The 18118-nt window shown below is 40.4% G+C and overlaps 1 protein-coding gene across 3 annotated transcripts; it reads left to right on the top strand.

The window, feature by feature from the left end:
• Positions 1-5049: 5049 nt before the first annotated feature.
• On the top strand, positions 5050-17590 carry tti2 (TELO2 interacting protein 2). 3 transcript variants are annotated; one of them, XM_088335648.1, is made up of 10 exons: positions 5084-5101; positions 5246-5306; positions 6192-6593; positions 8526-8674; positions 8746-8803; positions 11297-11518; positions 12719-12885; positions 13956-14099; positions 17055-17241; positions 17312-17590. In XM_088335648.1, exons 3-10 carry the CDS (start codon positions 6198-6200, stop codon positions 17420-17422), a joined length of 1434 nt encoding a protein of 477 aa, XP_088191774.1. In that variant the 5' UTR covers positions 5084-5101; positions 5246-5306; positions 6192-6197; the 3' UTR covers positions 17423-17590. The 3 variants fall into 3 exon arrangements, with proteins under 3 accessions (XP_088191775.1, XP_088191773.1, XP_088191774.1); XM_088335649.1 differs by having other exon boundaries at positions 5050-5306; positions 8529-8674; XM_088335647.1 differs by having other exon boundaries at positions 5051-5306.
• The last annotated feature ends 528 nt before the right edge of the window (positions 17591-18118 follow it).

The following is an 18118-nucleotide window of genomic DNA, read 5'->3' as shown; positions in this document are numbered from 1 at the left end:
GCTGTGTGCGGTGCAGGACCACCAGGTTCCGCAGTAGTCTAGTCCCCCTGGCCATTAGACTGTTAAATGGTCAATCTAACATATAGTTAACCTAAATCTTAACGGCTGCTAATCTGACTTTTTGCACTACTGGCAGTTCTTTATAGCTTGCCACTCCTTGCACATTTGCTCTCTGCACTACTGTACTTACAGCGTTACTGTTACAGTGTTAATGTTACTGTTTACCTGACTTGTTAACCTGAATGCCCATTTTGCACATCTGGTTAGCTACTCCTCTTGCACTATCGGCACTATGGTATGGTAAAATACTATACGTAGCCATAATACAATACAACTTTTACTTATATCTGTACATTCGAGGAAACTGTGCGGGTCAGATGTATCGACATTTCGTTCTGTATACACGTGTACTAGAATGACAATAAAGTAGATCTGAATCTGAATCTGATGTGTTTCGTTATATCATATTTATTGTTAATTAACATTTTGTTGTGAGATACTTAGTTGCGCGACATGAAAGAGGTTTATTATTAAAAAGAAGTTCAAAAATTAAGTAGCTTGGACGTTCACTGTAGAAGGAAAACAATACATGCAAATATAATTAAGCAGAATAATTCATTTTCTCATTCAAATTATTAATTCATTTTCTGCATTAAATTATTGTTGGTAATATACTGATTAAAGGGATAACCACAAACCTGTCTTTTTGCATTTTCTCCTTTTATACTTATCTTTTTTTCTTAACTTCTTTATACAACATAATAATTCGTAATATAATGCATCAAAGCAAGTGAGAGCCGGCTCTCTTTAATGAGTTGAGCCGAAAAAGCCTGTTCTCTAAAAAGAGACGGACTTCCTTTTACTACATAACTAGCACATGAAATCCGAGGCGGCAGATGCATGCGCACAGTAGCTTAAAACTGCTCGCTTCGTTTCCAACAGACAAAAACCCGATACCGAGATAGAGGCTACCGCGGCGAACTCGTTTGACTTGATTGATTTGCCGTTTTGTGATGTCGGTGTATACCGGATGGTAGACATAATTGACAAATTTGTGTTTTTCCGTACAGATTTTCTTGTACGTCGTACACGTCTTAAAATGCATAATTAATGTACTTTGTACGGCAAAAACGTACAGGTTGACAAGTTTGCAATTAGGGAAAAAATATTTAAAAAGTAAAAAAATAATAATAACAATGGTTTGAATGATCGGCCCACACTTTAAAAATAATTTACTTTGAAACATTTATCAGTTGGATGTAAGAATTTTTTTGAATGTGGCCGTTCATTTTCCCTTGAGGGACGTCACAGTCTGTGACCATCAATTTCGTCTTGTGAAGATGTAACGTTTAAAAATACATTACGGTTTTTACTTTCTCTAAAATTATGAATATATTGAAAATATATATTTTTTCTCTTTTTTTCATACCTGTCAACCTGTACAATTTGCCGTACAACGTACGTTTTTTTATGCATTTCAAGACGAGTACGACGTACAAAAAAATCTGTATGGAAAAACGCAAATTTGTCTATTATGGGTACCATCCGGTATACACCGACTATCACGAAACGGCAAATCAATCAAGTCAAAGGAGTTCGCCGCGGAAGCCTCTATCTTGGTATCGTTTTTTTTCGTTGCAAACGAAGCGAGCGGTTTGATGCTACTGTGCGCATGCGTCTGTCTCCTGGGGATTTCCCATCATGCATCATTCCGAATAAAAAAAAAGATATGTTGTACGATTATTTTGTATTTTGTACGTGAAAATACGACAGTTTGTACGGGCATGGAGCCGCGTAGTTTGACAGGTATGTTTTTGGTTGTGGCCCCCACTTTTGTCTCTTGAAGATGACGTCACCCTCGCTGGCGGAATCTGGTTGAACGACAGACAGTATGGTCTCTTCGCTGCGTAATTGATCATTTCTCTCATCAAGAGTTGCCAGATATGCCGGCAACTGTTTGTCCATCCACTGTTGATTTGTTTTTGGCAAGTATTGCCTCATATTTACCATGTCAGTTTCTAAAATCAGGCGGATAAAAGACACTCGAATGTAACAGGAGAGAGGGTGCTATTATTATTCAATATTCCCTCGATTCACGCGTTTAATTCGTTTTATTACATACTATGTCATAAGACAATCTGTTTGCATGCACACTGCTGCTTCGGTTAACGAAATCCTCAAGCGCTAGGGTAGTCGGGGCACAACTTCCTGTAGTGCACAGGAGTCAAACAGGCGGCCTGCGGGCCAGATCAGGCCCACTAAGAGATTGAATCCGGCCCGCGAGACAACACTCAGAGGAGCGCAAGGGAAAAACAAGCTGCAGGTTGAAATATGTCAACTTGATGTTGCCAAAGCCAGGTGCCTCTCACAAAGACACTTTACTTGTATTTATCTCTCTCTCTTTCTCTCTCTCTCTCTCTCTCTCTCTCTCTCTCTCTCTTTCTTTCTTTCTCTCTCTCTCTCTCTCTCTTTTTTCCACCCATTTTCTCCCACTCTGTCTCTGTCTCTTTCACTCTGTGTCTCTCTTTTTCTCCTCCTTTGTTGCTCTTTCAAAGTCAAAGTCAAATTTATTTATATAGCCCTTAATCACAAAAATGTCTCAAAGGACTGCACAGGATTACAATGACACAATTACCTGATCTTAAACCAACATGCGGGCAAGGAACAACTTAAAACCTCAGCGTGAGGGAAAAGAGAAACCTTGAAGGGACCTCACGAGTGGTATCCCTCTTCCAGAATGACCAGGGTGAATTACATTTAGCATTACAGTACACAAACATAGTAAACACTAGGTAACATGTTGAAAATTTGTCCGGAAAGTGCATGACAGCAGCGACGCCCCCAGCCTGTAAACTAGTCCAGAAAGTCTATGTGACATCCATCTTTGAATCTCAGTGAGGAAAGCCTCCAGATTTCTACAACTTAACCGTCCAGTTGTCTCCAGTGGCACATACAGTTGAGTGTCATCTGCATAGCAATGGAAACTAATATTATACTTGCGGATAATGTCACCAAGCGGGATCATATAAATACTAAAAAGAAGTTCCACAGGGGACATTAGATTGTTTAGAGGTCAGATTGCCATAGTTAACACATTGCATCCTGTCTGACAGGTAGGACCTAAACCATGAGAGTAGAGTTCCTGAGATACCAATGCATTCCAGACGAACAAGTAATATGTTGTGGTCGACATTATCAAAAGCAGCACTGAGATCCAGCAGCAGTAACATTGATGAGGCACCGGAATCTATCGAGAAAAGGAGATCATTGGTTAGTTTAGCCAGGGCTGTCTCAGTAGAGTGATTTGCCCTAAATGCTGACTGGACAGTTTCTTTGTCTCTTTCTCTCTCTGTGTCTTTTAACCTCTTTTGCTCTGACTTCCTTTTTCCCTTTTCCCTCTTTTTTCTTTCTCTCTTCATACTCTTTGCGCTTTTTTTTTCTCTTTTCCCTCCTTCTGTCTTTCAATTTCTCTTTGGATTTCTTTCTTTCTTTTCCCCCTCTTTCACGATTTTTTATCTTTTGTTTCTCACGCTCTCTCCCTCTCTCTCTTTTTCGTTCTTTGTCCCGCCCTCTCTCCTTTTCCCTCCCTTTCTCTTATTTCTTTATCTCTTTTTCTTTCTCTTTAATCTACTAGCCCGGCGCCCGACAGAATGTTTGTTCTATCGCATGGCCCCCGAGTTAAAATGAGTTTGACTCCCCTGCTTTAGTGTGTCTTGGGCAAGTACAGCCCATCCCACTCCTGGACGGTTTACTCACTGTAAAAGTTCCTTGTGTATTTTTTTTCTCACCAGGTTAGTTCTATTTTATGCTCTGCCCTCACAACGTCAATGTCCATATATACAGTAGTGTAAGTCTGCGCTTTTGGCAAGCCACATACAAGCACAATTTATAAACAAACAGGACGCAACAATGGGGCAAACAAGCATGGTACTTCAATAATTTCAGTGCGTAACATGAAACTACCCTCCTTTATTCCATGTCAAAAGTGAAATGATGAAACAACATCTATTTGCATAATAACGTTGCTTCTGCTTCCATCTCCGAGGGAGCTCTCTCAAATGACAGGTGTCAAGTCAAGTCATGTTTATTTGTATAGCCCTTAATCACAAAGAGTCTCAAAGGGCTGCACAGACCACAGATTATTGCAAACCACAGACTATTATTACACCAAGCCCTGATCTAAAACCTACATGAGGGCAAATAATACACAGATACACAGATATTGACAACATAAAATATAGGTTATTCACATGCTATAGAATAGAAGTGTGTTTTAAGCTTAGATTTAAACATTTCCACTGTGGTTGCAGATCAAATCTCAGAGGGAAGAGCATTCCACAGCACTGGGGCCCAAATGGAAAACTCTCTCGAACCTGCAGATCTCTTCTTGGCTCTTGGGGTCACTAGTAGACCAGCATTTTCAGAGCGAAGGCTCCAGACCGGAACATAGGGCGAAATTAAATCTGAAAGATATGAGGGAGCAAGTCCATGCATGATTTTGTATACAACCAACAGAACTTTAAATCATATCTTAAGCTAACGGGGAGCCAATGCAAGTTAGCTAAAATCGGGGTAATGTGATCAAACTTTCTTGTCTTAGTTAAAAGCCTCGCTGCAGCATTTTGTACCAGCTGAAGGCTCTTGATTTTGGACTTCGGGAGACCAGAGAGTAATGCATTACAGTAATAGAGACGGGAGGTAACAAACGCAATATAATCTCTGCATCTGACTTAGGTGTAGTTATTCTTTTGTCACTTGTAATAATAGTCTGTAGTTTGCAGTAATGTTTGGTCTGTGCAGCCCTTTGAGACTCCTCGTAATTAAGGGTTATACAAATAAACATGACTTGAACTAAAAAACAATAATAAAAAACAGCTGAACTTTCTGGTTTTCAATCCACACCAAGAGGCAAAAACAGTTCTCTGAGAAAATCAAATGATATTTAATCTTTTGATGTATCTTTTTGTAATCAACCCAAAGAGGCGTTTTAATTATTAGAAGGAGCAATCAGATATGCCGTCAATTTAGGAGGAACTATCTGTTAGACGGACACACGCAGGCCGAATCGTATCTTATTGTCCATTTACCCAATTTGTCCGAGGTAAACATGACACCTTTTTTCTCTCTCTCTCTACTATTATTATTTTTTATACACGAGGTACTTCTAAACAACCATCAGAAGCGTTTTACTTCTTGAAAGCGTTTGGAACCCGTTGTAAAGGACTCTGATGGTAGCTGTTTCCAGGCGGATCTCTTTGCCAAACGCACACATTCAAGGCCGAAGCTAGTGTTCTCTTTCATTCGAGGTAAACATGAAAATAAATTATATTAATTTGCATGTGTTTAGAGATGAACGCCTTGATTTCGGGAAACTTGTTCATTTTGAAACAAGAATATTTGAACATCCAACGTCAATAAAACTCATTTTTACGTTGTTGTGTTAAAATTTGTTCCAGATGCATCCCAACAATACAATCGTTTGACAGACTAACACGTTAAACAAATGCTCGTTTTTGAAAATACTTTTAAGTTTTGAAATATGAATAATAATGGGTATTGTTGAAAATGTAATCCTGACTAGAGAGTGACCTATTTCAATATTCCAACAAATTATATTAGATTGTTTTGTTATTACTGTATTTATAATTTTCTTAATTGTCATTCACAACAACGTATTGAACGTTGCTAAGATTAGCCGTGAGAAACGTGATAAAAGAGAAAAATAAGATAAAAAAGATGGTCGGGATATACACGCAAATATTTACAAGGTAGTGTTCGTTGACTGGTTTAAGATGTAAGTGCATTAGAAAAACAGTGCAATGAAACATTTTGCAATGACACCACCAAAAACATATTTCCAAAATAAGAATCAAAAAATAAAATGTGAATATACAAAGCAAGATATTTTTTCTCAGTCTTTTATGCTTGTTTAGAGCAGTGGTTACTATGGGGAAGCAACTGTCTCTGAGCCTGTTAGGCCTTTGTAATGTTTTATAGAATGGGCAGGGTGCAGTCCATGACTTTCTGGGCTGTTTCAATGACTCTCAAAGGATTTTGTTTTAAATAGTGTGAGAGAAAGATGTCAAATATGTGAATAGAGACAATTGTGTGAAACAGAAATATGCAAGGAAAATCAGAAATGATTCGAAAGTAAAAAGTAGGTTCTGACTTTTTTGTTTTGTTTAATTCAGTCGGCAATGATGGACCTTTGCCGCTTCCTGGACAAACTCCAGCTGGATGATTCCGTTGAGCAGCCCCTGGTGTCATCGTCCTTCCCGCCTGTCCAGGCGCTGCTGCCCGAACTGCAACGCCGCCTTGTGGGTTCGAACCCCAGCCTGACAGTGGAGCGGGTGGGCCGGCTCTTCCGGGCAGCTGAACCAAGATGGCTGCTGGGGTCAGAGCCTGCCCAATACGTCAACGTGGTTGGCACTCTGATCGAATGCCAGTCTGCCCAAGCCAGCGTGCCCGCCGTAGCTGATGTCCTGCGAACCCTGTTGGAAAAGTGGCAAGCAGCAGAGCCGGACCCTCATGTCAGGGCTCTCACACTAGCCGTGGCACCGCAAGTTTGGGTGTTTTCGATCAGCCACATGCAGGTATGCTAAGTGCCAACCTAGGAATAAAGATGTTTGATGATGTGCTAACCAGTGCAGCATGTAAATACACGGTGTCCCAAGAAATCTATACACGTTTTAGCAGCTGATAACTCAATTATGTATTTTTTATTTATAGACTGAAATAATGGAACCAAGTGAAGAAACCAGACTGCGCTGTCTGAAATTTTGAACTTTTTAACATTCTGGCGCCATCTTCTGTCATTCTCATTATGATGTGCGTGCAAGTACATTCCTTTCTTAGACGCGCTGGAATAAACCCTTCTTTTTTCAACTTTTGGGGGTTTGGGTCAGCATTATTCAAATGGGCCTTTTCTTACTTTCACCATTTTATTGCTACACCAAAAAAAGCATACAGCATACAGTCACTCTTCCCCAACTTCATCCCCTTGCCACCCTCCCTCTACTCCTTTTTCTTAGGTTGTAAGATAAAAGGAAATGGGCGCAGTAAAAAACAAATATAAGGACTGTTTGAACTTAGTTGGGCCTTGTTAACACATACTCAATCGAGAAAATATTTGATTTTAAACGTTATAAGGATTTGAAACTACATACCTCACTTTTAAAGAATAGAAATGTATTCTAAAATGCTACTGGAAGTATGAAAACATTGCAGAAGTGCAAAGACAATTTAGAAAGGAGTTGAAGAAGGGACAATCCTGTGCAGTCCTTTGAGACAACTTGAGATTAAGGGCTACACAAATAAATGTGACTTGACTTGACAATCAACACGAGTTTCCATCACTCAAATCAGAGATGAGTTTGAAGCCGATGGAACTGTTCAGGATGTTCATAAGTAGCATTCTGGAAGACCATGTATAAGCCCCACAAAAAGGAACACTGCATTACTTCGTTTCAACGAAGTCCAAGAAAGTCATTGCGGCAAGGTAGTTGTGAGGTAAGCATTTCAAAATCATCTTTCTATCGCATCATGAAACGATAATGACGATTAAGACCAAAGAGTACAGTCAAGTTATGTTATTTGTACAGCCCTTAAACTCAAAACAATATCTAAGGGCTTCCCACCCCAACATTATTATTCTACGAGACAGTTATGTAGCACTATTTAAATACTCTATACAACACGCTACAGTGGGTATAGAGTATAGGGTATTAGCACGTCACATTGGGTATTTGTATATTGTATTCCTTTTGCTTATTATTGTATTGTTCTCAGTGAAGGGATGCTGCTGGAAATGTCAATTTCCCTGCGGGGATGAATAAAGTATTTATCTATCTATCTATTATAACATCCCCTGATCTGAAACTACATGAGGGCCAGGAAACACTCAAAAACCTCAGCATGAGGAAAATGAAGAAACCTCGGGAAGAGGCCTCCCGCGAGGTAATCCTCCTTCCAGGATGGTTAAGCTTCAATGGATGCTGCAAAAGCATTAACATACAATACACAGTCATCATCGACATTAGGTATAGGTAACAAGAGAATCTCCAGTTGACAGATTCCTGTCCCCGAATCTTGATGGCGTACATCAGGTCCAAGTGCCATTATGATAGCTCGAAATGCATGAATCATCCTTCAACCTCAAGGGCGAGAGTATGAAGTCAACATCATTCGTAAGCTATACAATATAAAAGTGTCTTAAGCTTAGATTTAACACTTTCCCACGATGGTTGTGTGAAGTGAGGGGCCATATTTCAATTAAATGGTTTGATTTAGACAAAAATGCATCTTAGAATCCATGTTAATTTACCAGTATATAATAGTGTTTTCATACTTCCAGTAGCAATTTAAAATACATTTCCTTTATTCAAAGTCAAGTGTGGCTGAAATCACTCAGTTCAAAGAGTTCAGACTACAAAGAAATAATTTATTTGTTAGTTGCTTAAGTGTGTATAATGTACATTTCTTTTGTACACTCTGTATAATGGTTCACATGAATTGTTGTGGCGCAGCAGGAAAATGAGTGCGGCGATCTCCAGCGACATCTGCTGTCTACGGGAGGCTGGCGCGACGCAGCCCACATGTTAACGGGGGACATGCCCGACGACCAGACGGGCATCCTGGGGGAAGTCCTGGGCATCTTGCAGCCCCATCTCGGCAGGTGAGAGTCAGAAATCCCCTCGGAAAAGTCTCTGTGGGTTGTGCTAAGCAACAGGGGGGCATGCATTTTAGGGAGGCAGGGCAGCAGTCTGAGCAGGCAGAGTCGACGTTCTGGCAAATGCTCCAGCAGGTACGAGACGACGGCAGCCGTGACTGATGGTGTTGAATGTTTTACCGTATTTTCTGCACTATCAGGAGCACCGGATTATAAGTTGCACCCCCGCAAAAATACCCTTTTACAATATTATTTTCATGTCAAAGGTTCCCCAGATAATAAGGCACATGGAATTAAAACTACAGTTATGGCTAGGGTTGCACAAAACAATTAAAAGTACTGAATTTTTTACATTGATTGATGACTCATGAAAATATCTGTGAACACAATTGCATAACATTAGATGCAATGAGAATTGAACCTGGATGGCGGCATGCTAGAACTTATTCACCAGGGCAGTGATAGATAACCTTAATTGTTGAAAGAGCCATTTTGGGCTAAAAATAACAATTTGTCCGGAGCCGGAAAAAACAAAAGCCTTTCATAAGCCTTATGATAAATGATATGCATGCTGTATGTACACTGTGTGTGTGTGTGTATATATATATATATATATATATATTTTTTTTTTTTTATATGCTATGATAGCCGACTATCAAAATGACTTAAGTTGGATGCAACGCATCCTCTGGATAATGAGTCACCGCACTCTGTTGTAGGGCACCGCCTCAAGTTTAACTTCATTACAATATGAACGAATTACAATATTTTTCGTTACTATGACAAAATTAAAAATAATGCAATAAAGAAATCCACAACATCACATGACAAGGAATATTCTGGTACTAAATGCCCTTGGTTTTCCTTTTTGTGATGTTGTTGGAGCCGGAATTCGAACCTGCGATCTCTTGATCCCCAGACGAGCGCTCTACCTCCTGAGCTATATGTAGCGTGGAGATGCAAACCACTTCTTAAATCCATTCTTGCACTCATCTAATTTCTCCAGAAGTGATGCAATCATACTTTTTCTCTCACTTGCAACTATGCTGCAAAAGTAGCACGCTTTCCTTGGAAAGGTTTTTCCAAATGACTTTTTTTGGGTTATTTGATAACTTCTCTCTAAAGAGCAACATTCAGGCAATCCATCTGCATTGGCAAAAAGTGCTAATAATTCGGTTCAAGATATGTTGAATCCTCTGTTTTCCTCAGTTATATTTCTCTTTTTACCCTTGGGGTTCATGGCCGAATTGTTGAAAACTGCCACTTGCTTTTTTAAAAACGGCAGAACTTGGGCCACACAGCTCGGGTCAATCGAGAGAGAGATAGTAAAGCGGAGGAGCAATGCACCCGACTTTGGCTTGTCGCCTGTGAACTTGTGCCAGGTCCTTGTTGAAATATATTATCTCGTCATCACACTATTTTTAGACATGATATTAAAATGTGGATGTTATTATTGGGTTCCTGCTGCAAGAATATTGTCAGACATTAAACCGGTCCTGAAATACAGTGTTGTATTGCTGACATGCAAGGTCTTTATGAAGTGCACAAGATTCTGAACTGAAGAGAAATGCATCGTGGTTCTGAACTGAATGAACACAAAGGCGTTGTGGGAAGTAATTTAATCATCATGAAAGAGATGTACTTACAATGTTTAGTTTGAGCTGAGAAAAAGTCAAACCAAATTAATATTGATTTTAAATCACTTTGTTTTCTTATTACTCTAACCTATTAGGTTCCATCACTATAAATAGTGTACTAACGAGATAAGAGCTCATGTCTTTCGACATATCACCTGGATCCTTATTGGTTTTGTGCAGGGATCACCAACCTTTTATAAGCTGAGAGCTACTTTTTGCTTCTCAGTGTAAGGGGCATCCATTCTAAAATGCATTTATTTGATAACAACTTATAATTTGATTACAAAGTTGTTACTATGTTATTACCAGGTTGATTATTCTTGGCAGGGTTAAATAGTCTCAGTCAACCACTAATAAAATCATTTTACTAGAAAATCAAAATGACCCCGCACTTTTGTCCAACCCTCGCCGCTACTTTAGTTCTAATTCCATGCGCCTTATAGTGGGGATCGCCTTATATATGAAAAAAATATAATTTGTTGTCTACATCCCTAGTGGACTAGTGTTTAGGATTTGGTGCTTTCACCATTGATATCAGGTTTTGATCCCCGTTGCCACCATTGCTATGCAGATGATGTCTACGAGGATTTATCGAATGATCAATAATTGTACAAATATAACACATTTCCAATTTTGTCTGCATATAAGGTGTGCCGGATTATAAAATGGTCAATAGTAAATTAACTGCATTTATGAAGTGTTTTGACCAGTCACTGAGGACTTCCAAAGCCCTTTACAATGAATTCCGCACTTTACCGTCTTGTCCACATATAACTTGGATGAGCTAGGAATCGAACCTGCAACCTTTCAGTCCCAAGACGACCATTCTACCACCTAAGCTACTCCCACCCTCATGTTCAAATTTCCGGCCAAGTTCGGGGCCCCCTCCTCACGTGCTGCCTACCATTCACTATTGGTGACACAAAACCAAATATGCGCGTATTAGTTGACCCCTTTATAGTGCGGAAAATCCGGTACTTGGGTGTTGCAGGTGAAGCGCCCCTTCCTGGCTTCCCTGTTGCCCCGCCTCCTGAGCCCCGCCCTTCTCATCAGTGACCACCACCAAGCTGACAAATGCGTTCTTGGCATCAGATGCCTGCACCACATCGTCGAGAACACTGCCGCCGCCGAATTGCGCGCCTCCAACCGGGCCCTCGTGATCTACGAGGCGCTCTATAAACGTCTGCACAGCGCCGAAGCTGACGTGGTCCAGGTGAGACACGTCTGTCAGCAGTGTTGAGTATGTTACTAAAGAACTGTAATTACAGTTACTAGTTTCTTCATCTAAAAAGTAACTTAGTTAACTCTCAGATTACTGACACAAAAAGTAACGCATTACTCCGAAATTATCTAGTTACAAAATACCGTGTATACTCGCATAGAAGTCGAACCCCTAAAACCGGTTTGAAATAGCCACATAATAAAATAAATCAAAGAAAAGGTGTACACCAACCTGTGGAATTAGTGAAGAATTCATATTTCTTGGCTTTTACAATCTTGAGAGCTTGAAAAAACAAACACTATCCATCTTGTCTCTGAGCTTATTATAACCACTTCAAGATCTCCTACTCAATCTTTTCTTTCTTCATGAATAGTGTATCGCAAAAACAATTTTCCAAATTAAAAGACCAAAATTCCGACCATTTTTACCGTACATTCTTTTCTTTTGTTTGCCCCATTGATAACGTTTGTTCGTTGTTGGTGGACTTGACAGCAACAATTACAAACGTTTAATTTCTCTTACCTGATATGAAGTGTGTGTTGAAACACGAGCATTTTTGATGAGGCCTAATCTTTTCACTCTAATGCATTTAATTTCAAATCTCCTCTTTTTCTTTGATCCGAAGTGTCCGCTGGAAGCCTGTAAGACTCCAATTTACGATCACTTATCGTTTTTTTCTCCGATTCTGGCACCTAAACACACAACTTGACGCCAACTAGAAGCTACGAAAGCTTTCTTTTCCTCGGTCTTCTGACCAGCCCAAGTCTTCGGCTGTGACGTAATAACCGTAACGTGAAAGCTATCCACTTTGATGATGCAAAGCTAAACTTTTTGTGTGCGTGCTTGTTGACATATCCTCTCGCCCTTAGCTTTTGCCCCCAGGCTAAGCCCCGCCCACCTTATATGTCACAATGTTGACAAACAAATAAAAGGGTCTATTCAGTTGTATTTTGTAGGTATATGGAAACATTTGAGTATGAGTGATGCAGATTTATTAGGTAGTTGGAAAACACTGCATTTCATTATTTGCATTCTACGCAGTAGCACTCCGTGTAGTGACGACAAAATGGTATTAATAGCGTGTTACAGTACTCGTTACGAAGAAAAATAATTTATTTGTAACGCGTTAGTCCCAACACTGTCTGTGGCACTACCCAACTGCTCACACTGCATTTTTGTGGGTGCTTCCAGGCAGCTTTGAGCTGCTTGTTGGACCTGCTTCCCATTTTAGAGAGCTCCACCGTAGCGGCTCGTCGCCACGACGACGTGATGCGTTTGCTCCTCCTTCGAATGGAGGCTGAACACAAGGTGGCGCTCCGGAGAGTCTACGCGCAGGCGCTGCCAGACTATTTGAAAAGGTGAGTTTGCGTTAAAATGTTGCGATAAATCAGTGCTTCTTAATTATTACGCCTCCCCCTCGGAAGAATAAATCCTCTCACGCCTTTCCAAGATCGATCTATTTTTAAGTAATCACATAATATTAGTGGGGACAAAAAAACAATTGCTCGATATTTGTGGGAACATGTCACCTCCGTCCCAGGCATATCTACGCATTTTTGATGGAGAAAAACTGAAGCGTCTTGTCAGTCTGATTGGGTTGTAATGTCTTTAAGTGACTGCTTAACTCATTTGGCTTCGTGCTGTCCGCTGCTAACATTTTTAACTTAGCAAGCACACCAGCCTTTCCCTCCCTCCAAGGTCGCAGTGAACTGCTACTAGAGGAGACTTTTAATCGTCTCTTTACCCCGTCTCTCTTTGTCTGTCTCCGCAACCAGATCATATTGTGTCTACACTTCACCCTCAATGCTTATACTCTGTGCTTAATGCACCTCCACGGAGGCTGTATGCAAACAAAATACCACCGAAATGCCACGGCTCTATACTGTACTTTTTGGACAATTTTACAGGCTTGAGGCGTCGTTGTTTTCATGCACTTTCTAGACAAACTTTAACATATTACTTATGTTTAGTTTTTTTGATGTTCTCTATGTTTTGTGTAGTTTCCTAATGCTAAATCTATTGCACCCTGGTCATCCTGGAAGGGGAATTACCACTTGTGAGGCCACTTCTCAAGGGTTCCTATTTTCCTCATGCTGAGGTTTTTGAGTTTTTCCTTGCCTGCATGTTGGTTTAAGATTAGGCAAGATGGTGTAATGGTAACCTGTGCAGTCCTTTGAGATATTTTGTGATTAAGGGCTGTACAAATAAATGTGACTTGACTTGACCTATACTGGAAGTGCAATTACACTTAATTTTAGGAAAGTAAACAAAAAATAAGGTTCCTGAAGTCAAACGCGCTCGCACCCCTCTTGACAGAGCGTCACAATCCCCCACCCTCCCAGGGGGGCCCACCCTACTAACTTAGAATCTCTGTCATAAATGATTGTATAAAATGTCAGCTTTCTTGCATGTTTGTGTATGCACCCAGAATCGGCGTGAGAGCGTGCCGCCACCTGGCCGTCCTGAAACGGGTGCTGCCCGCCTACCTGGAGGTGAGCGACACTCCCGAGGAGCTGTGCAGAATTTGGGCTCTGGAGTCCCTCCAGCACATCCTAACAGTAGCATGGCCACGGTCAGTAGCTCTGCATTCTCCACCCGCTGTTCCACGTAATAATGTTCTTTTAGGCCACGCCCCTTTTTGGGGACAGTCTGCTATGGGAATGATGTCCCTTCTGATGCTTTAAACGGAATTTCTAAACTATTTTTAGGTTTTTGCTGACTTTTTAGCTTACTGCAGTTAGCTGTTGTATAATCGTAATTATTTACACGTTTAAATATTTATCGCTGTTTGGGTACAGATTTTTTAATATTTTGGGTATTTACAGTGCCATAAAAAAAGTATTTGCCTCTTTCCTGATTTCTGTGGTTTTCACATTTTTAATACTCACAAAGGTTTCAGATTATCAAACCAATTTTAATATCACATAAATACAAAATGCAGTTTTGAAATGTTGATTAAATTTATTAAAACACACAGAAAAAAAAACCTATCTGGCCCTATGTGAATAGTTAATTTCCCCCTAAACCTAATAACCAGGAGGCAGCAAAGCAGTCCCAGACCATCACCTTGCAACCACCCCGCTTTACTTTTGGCATTATGTTCTTTTTGTCAAATGCTGTGCCATTTTTACACCAGATGTAACAAGCTGCATACCTTCCAAGAAGTACAAGTTTTGACTTATCAATCCACAGAATGTTTCTTCAAAGGTTTTAAGGATAATCAAGAGGCTTTTTGGTAAATGTGAGACGACTCTTTGTGTTCATTATGACAGCATTGGTTTTAGCCTGGGATCTCTCCCATGGATGCCACTTTTGGCCAGTGGAGTCAGGAACATTGACCTTAACTGGGGCTGGTTTGCTGCTTCAGGACCAGGACAACTTGTTGTCTTTGACGGAATAATGATTTCTGGTGTTCAACCCTGTATTTCCATGGGGGTGCATAGCCCCTGTTTGACAAGTGCTATTTAAATTACTGTAATTCTGTGACCGTTTGTCTAAAAAAGAACATTTAAGGCTTCCTCAAAGAAGAGAGAACAGGCTTTGGATAAAACCCTTGATTTAAAAGAAATGATTTCGAAGTATTTCACCAAAACACCCGCAAGGTAGTAGCAACTTCCCACAATGGATAATCTCTCAGGCGTTGGTAGTTGGAGGGTTGGATAAAGGAACATGTTTGTCTGGAGCAGATCCAACCACAGTAAGTGAAGTACTTTTTGTTATCTGTAACCAATAAAAAAATGTTTAAAAACACTTGAATCCTTTGAACATTACTTTATACGTTGTGATTGTCAAAATCTCAATGTTTGGTGGGTCATGTATCTGTTATTATTTTTGTCTACATTTTTAGTTTTTATTCTTGGATTTTTTTTTCATTTTTTGTACATTATTAATGTTATTATTTCAATGTACCTTCATTTCCATTAGTTACCACCCTTCAAGACCAATACATGCCCATCTTTTAAGATGGATACTGCTGAATATCAGCCTCCTTACTGGAGAGTATTCAGGGTCAGAATCCATGCCAGAGATCCAGTGAAATATAAGTACACTAAGAGAGCAAGACTCTAAATTTTTTTGTATATTTTTATAAAAGTTTATATTTCCAGTTTATGTTAAAAAAATATGTGCTCGTGTTGAGTTCCAGTCTTTACTTCATTATAAGATTGAAAAATCCAAGTCAGTTTTTTGTTTTGATTTCATTTTAAACTGTTATGACATTTTCTTAACACATAGTTACTGTATATATTGCTAGATATTGAAAGTTTTGGGGTTTTCTGAAAAAAGGGGCCAAAAGTAATCACTCATAACACTCATTCATGGACAAAATAACAAAAAAAACTGCATGCGGCTTGTTTGATACTTGGTCAATCAATCCTGAATGAGTACGTCAGGTCATCAGTTCATGCCCTCAAACTCAAGCGCTCTTGGGCCATGCAGCAGGACAACTATCCGCAACACACCAGCAATTCCACCTCCGAATGGCTCAAGAGTAGCCAAGTCAAAGTCTATCTTTAAATACAATTGAGATGCTCAGGTGTGACCTTAAATGGGGAGTTCGTGCTAGAAAACCAGCTGCTTTGGCAGATCTTAAATAATTAGCAAAGAAGAGTTGGCCAAATTTCCCCCACAACATTGTGTTAGACGCATTACCAATTATTATAAATGTTTGATTTCTGTTATCGCTGCCAAAGGTGTCCCTAACCGCAATTAAGTTCAGGGGGCAATTACTTCTTCACATAGGATCAGATAGGTTTGATTTTTGTTCTGTGGCTTTTCCGTTTTTATTTTTTTTAGTACACATTTTTGGAATGTTTTGCTTATTTTGGAATACATAGGGGGGCAGCACGGCGGTGCAGTGGTTAGCGTGTGTGCGGCATAGTTCTGAGGTTGTGAGATCAAACCTTCCTGTGTGAAGTTTGCATGTTCTCCCCATGCTTGTGTGGGTTTCCTCCGGGCACTCCGGTTTTCTCCCACATTCCAAAAACATGCATGTCAGGTGAATTGGCCGGTCCAAATTGTCCCTCGGTGTGAGTGAGCGAGTGAGTTGTCTGTCTCTGTGTGCCCTGCGCCTGGCTGGTAACCAGTTCAAGGTGTCCCCTGCCCACTGCCTGAAGATGGCTGGGATGGGCTCCAGCACCCCCGCGACCCTACTGAGGATAAGCAGTGCAGATAATGGATGGATGGAATGCATAGGAATGTCTAAAAATAAAAAGCATTACTTACTATGACAAAAAATGTTTTGGTACTTGAACAATTTGATCCCTCACAAATTGTGGTCAGGTATTGGTTTATAAGGAAAAAAATACTAATGGCTAATTTCCAATTTTATTGCACATTTTGTCAAAAGTGTGCTTGTTTAGTACTGTCAATTTGAGAAGTTCATTTTCTTGTCATACATTTAAAAAATGATGTATTGGTAACCCTATGACCCTAAGTTGAGCTTGTTCTAATTGACCTCAAAGCAGAAACTCCTTGTTAGTCCAACTTAAATTTATCAAAGTGGAAAAGAGATTTTTTTTTCTGCCAGATCGCCGAACAGCGTCAACGTTTGGCTGCCGTGTTTACTGCGCCTGCTCGTGGACACCCAGCCGGAGACCCGCCCCCTCCCCGGCACCTGTCCGGAGACCCGCCCCCTCCAAGACCCGGCCAATCAACTGAGCCATCTTGCAGCCCACTGTATGGCGTTATTGGCAGCGGCCGACCCGCGGCTGAAGGTGCTGTTACTGTGGTCATTTGAGTGTAAATGTGGCCACAACAGCGCCTTCTGTTGTTTTTGTTTGTTAGTGCGCACTGCAGGAGTTGGACCCGAGCTGCTGCTGTCCTGAGATGGCGAGATACCTGGCGAAGGCGGCTGAGGCCCAAACCAGCCAGCCAGTAGTCCAATCGGACTCTTAAATCGCTGAATCAAATTTAGAAAAGCTGTGGACATTCTGGCATACAGATATGGATGCCGAATTTCCATTTTTCATTTTGGTTGAAAGATGTGCGAATGTTTAATATCATGTATCAGGTATTTTCTTTTTTTATACAACTTGACAAATATATCTTTGTTTTTTAATCATATTTTTTGCATCATTTTATTTGTTCAGCTCATGCGAGCGTTGTAGAACCAAACGTCAAAAAGAGCCCGCCAATCTTCGAAAGAATCATTAATCCACTCTTGCACTTTTTAGAACATCAATTTTTTTATACAAGCTAAATTTTGGTATAATGGCATACAGTGCATACATTGGCGGATTTGGATCAATGCTGTGCATTGAAGCAGACTGTCAGGTAGGAGACCTGCCAAGATTTGAAAGCATGACTAAGATCAGTGCCAGTGCATGACAAGATTTGTTTGTGTTCCAAGGACATATTGCGATCTAACAATTAATCGGAGCAGCTAATGTGAGGGCTCTGTCCACTCCACGCATCGGCCCGGTATTGCAGTACCTCCGGGAACGGTGCACTCGCAATGATCGCAGCAAGGCTTTAGGGCTAGGACCTTAGCTTGGCCTTTTGGCTGAGAGTAAGAGTCCCGGCTCCTTGGCTTTGTAGCGTATTATGAACTGACCGATAACGGATAATGGATAATGAATAACGAAGATAGAA

The sequence above is a fragment of the Urocampus carinirostris genome, chromosome 5 (genome assembly GCF_059441175.1).
Source record: "Urocampus carinirostris isolate Australia breed hairy pipefish chromosome 5, RoL_Ucar_1.0, whole genome shotgun sequence".
NCBI classification, from domain to species: domain Eukaryota; kingdom Metazoa; phylum Chordata; class Actinopteri; order Syngnathiformes; family Syngnathidae; genus Urocampus; species Urocampus carinirostris.
Note: the sequence above shows the minus strand (reverse complement) of the source record. Positions and strands in the feature narration are given on the sequence as shown.

Excerpts from the sequence above, each read along its gene's own strand:
- tti2 (XM_088335647.1), top strand. The coding sequence starts at position 6,198 with ATGATGGACCTTTGCCGCTTCCTGGACAAACTCCAGCTGGATGATTCC. Across the intron at positions 8,675-8,745 it reads TTGCAGCCCCATCTCGGCAG|GGAGGCAGGGCAGCAGTCTG; the intron begins GTGAGAGTCAGA and ends CATGCATTTTAG. Across the intron at positions 14,100-17,054 it reads CTAACAGTAGCATGGCCACG|ATCGCCGAACAGCGTCAACG; the intron begins GTCAGTAGCTCT and ends TTTTTCTGCCAG.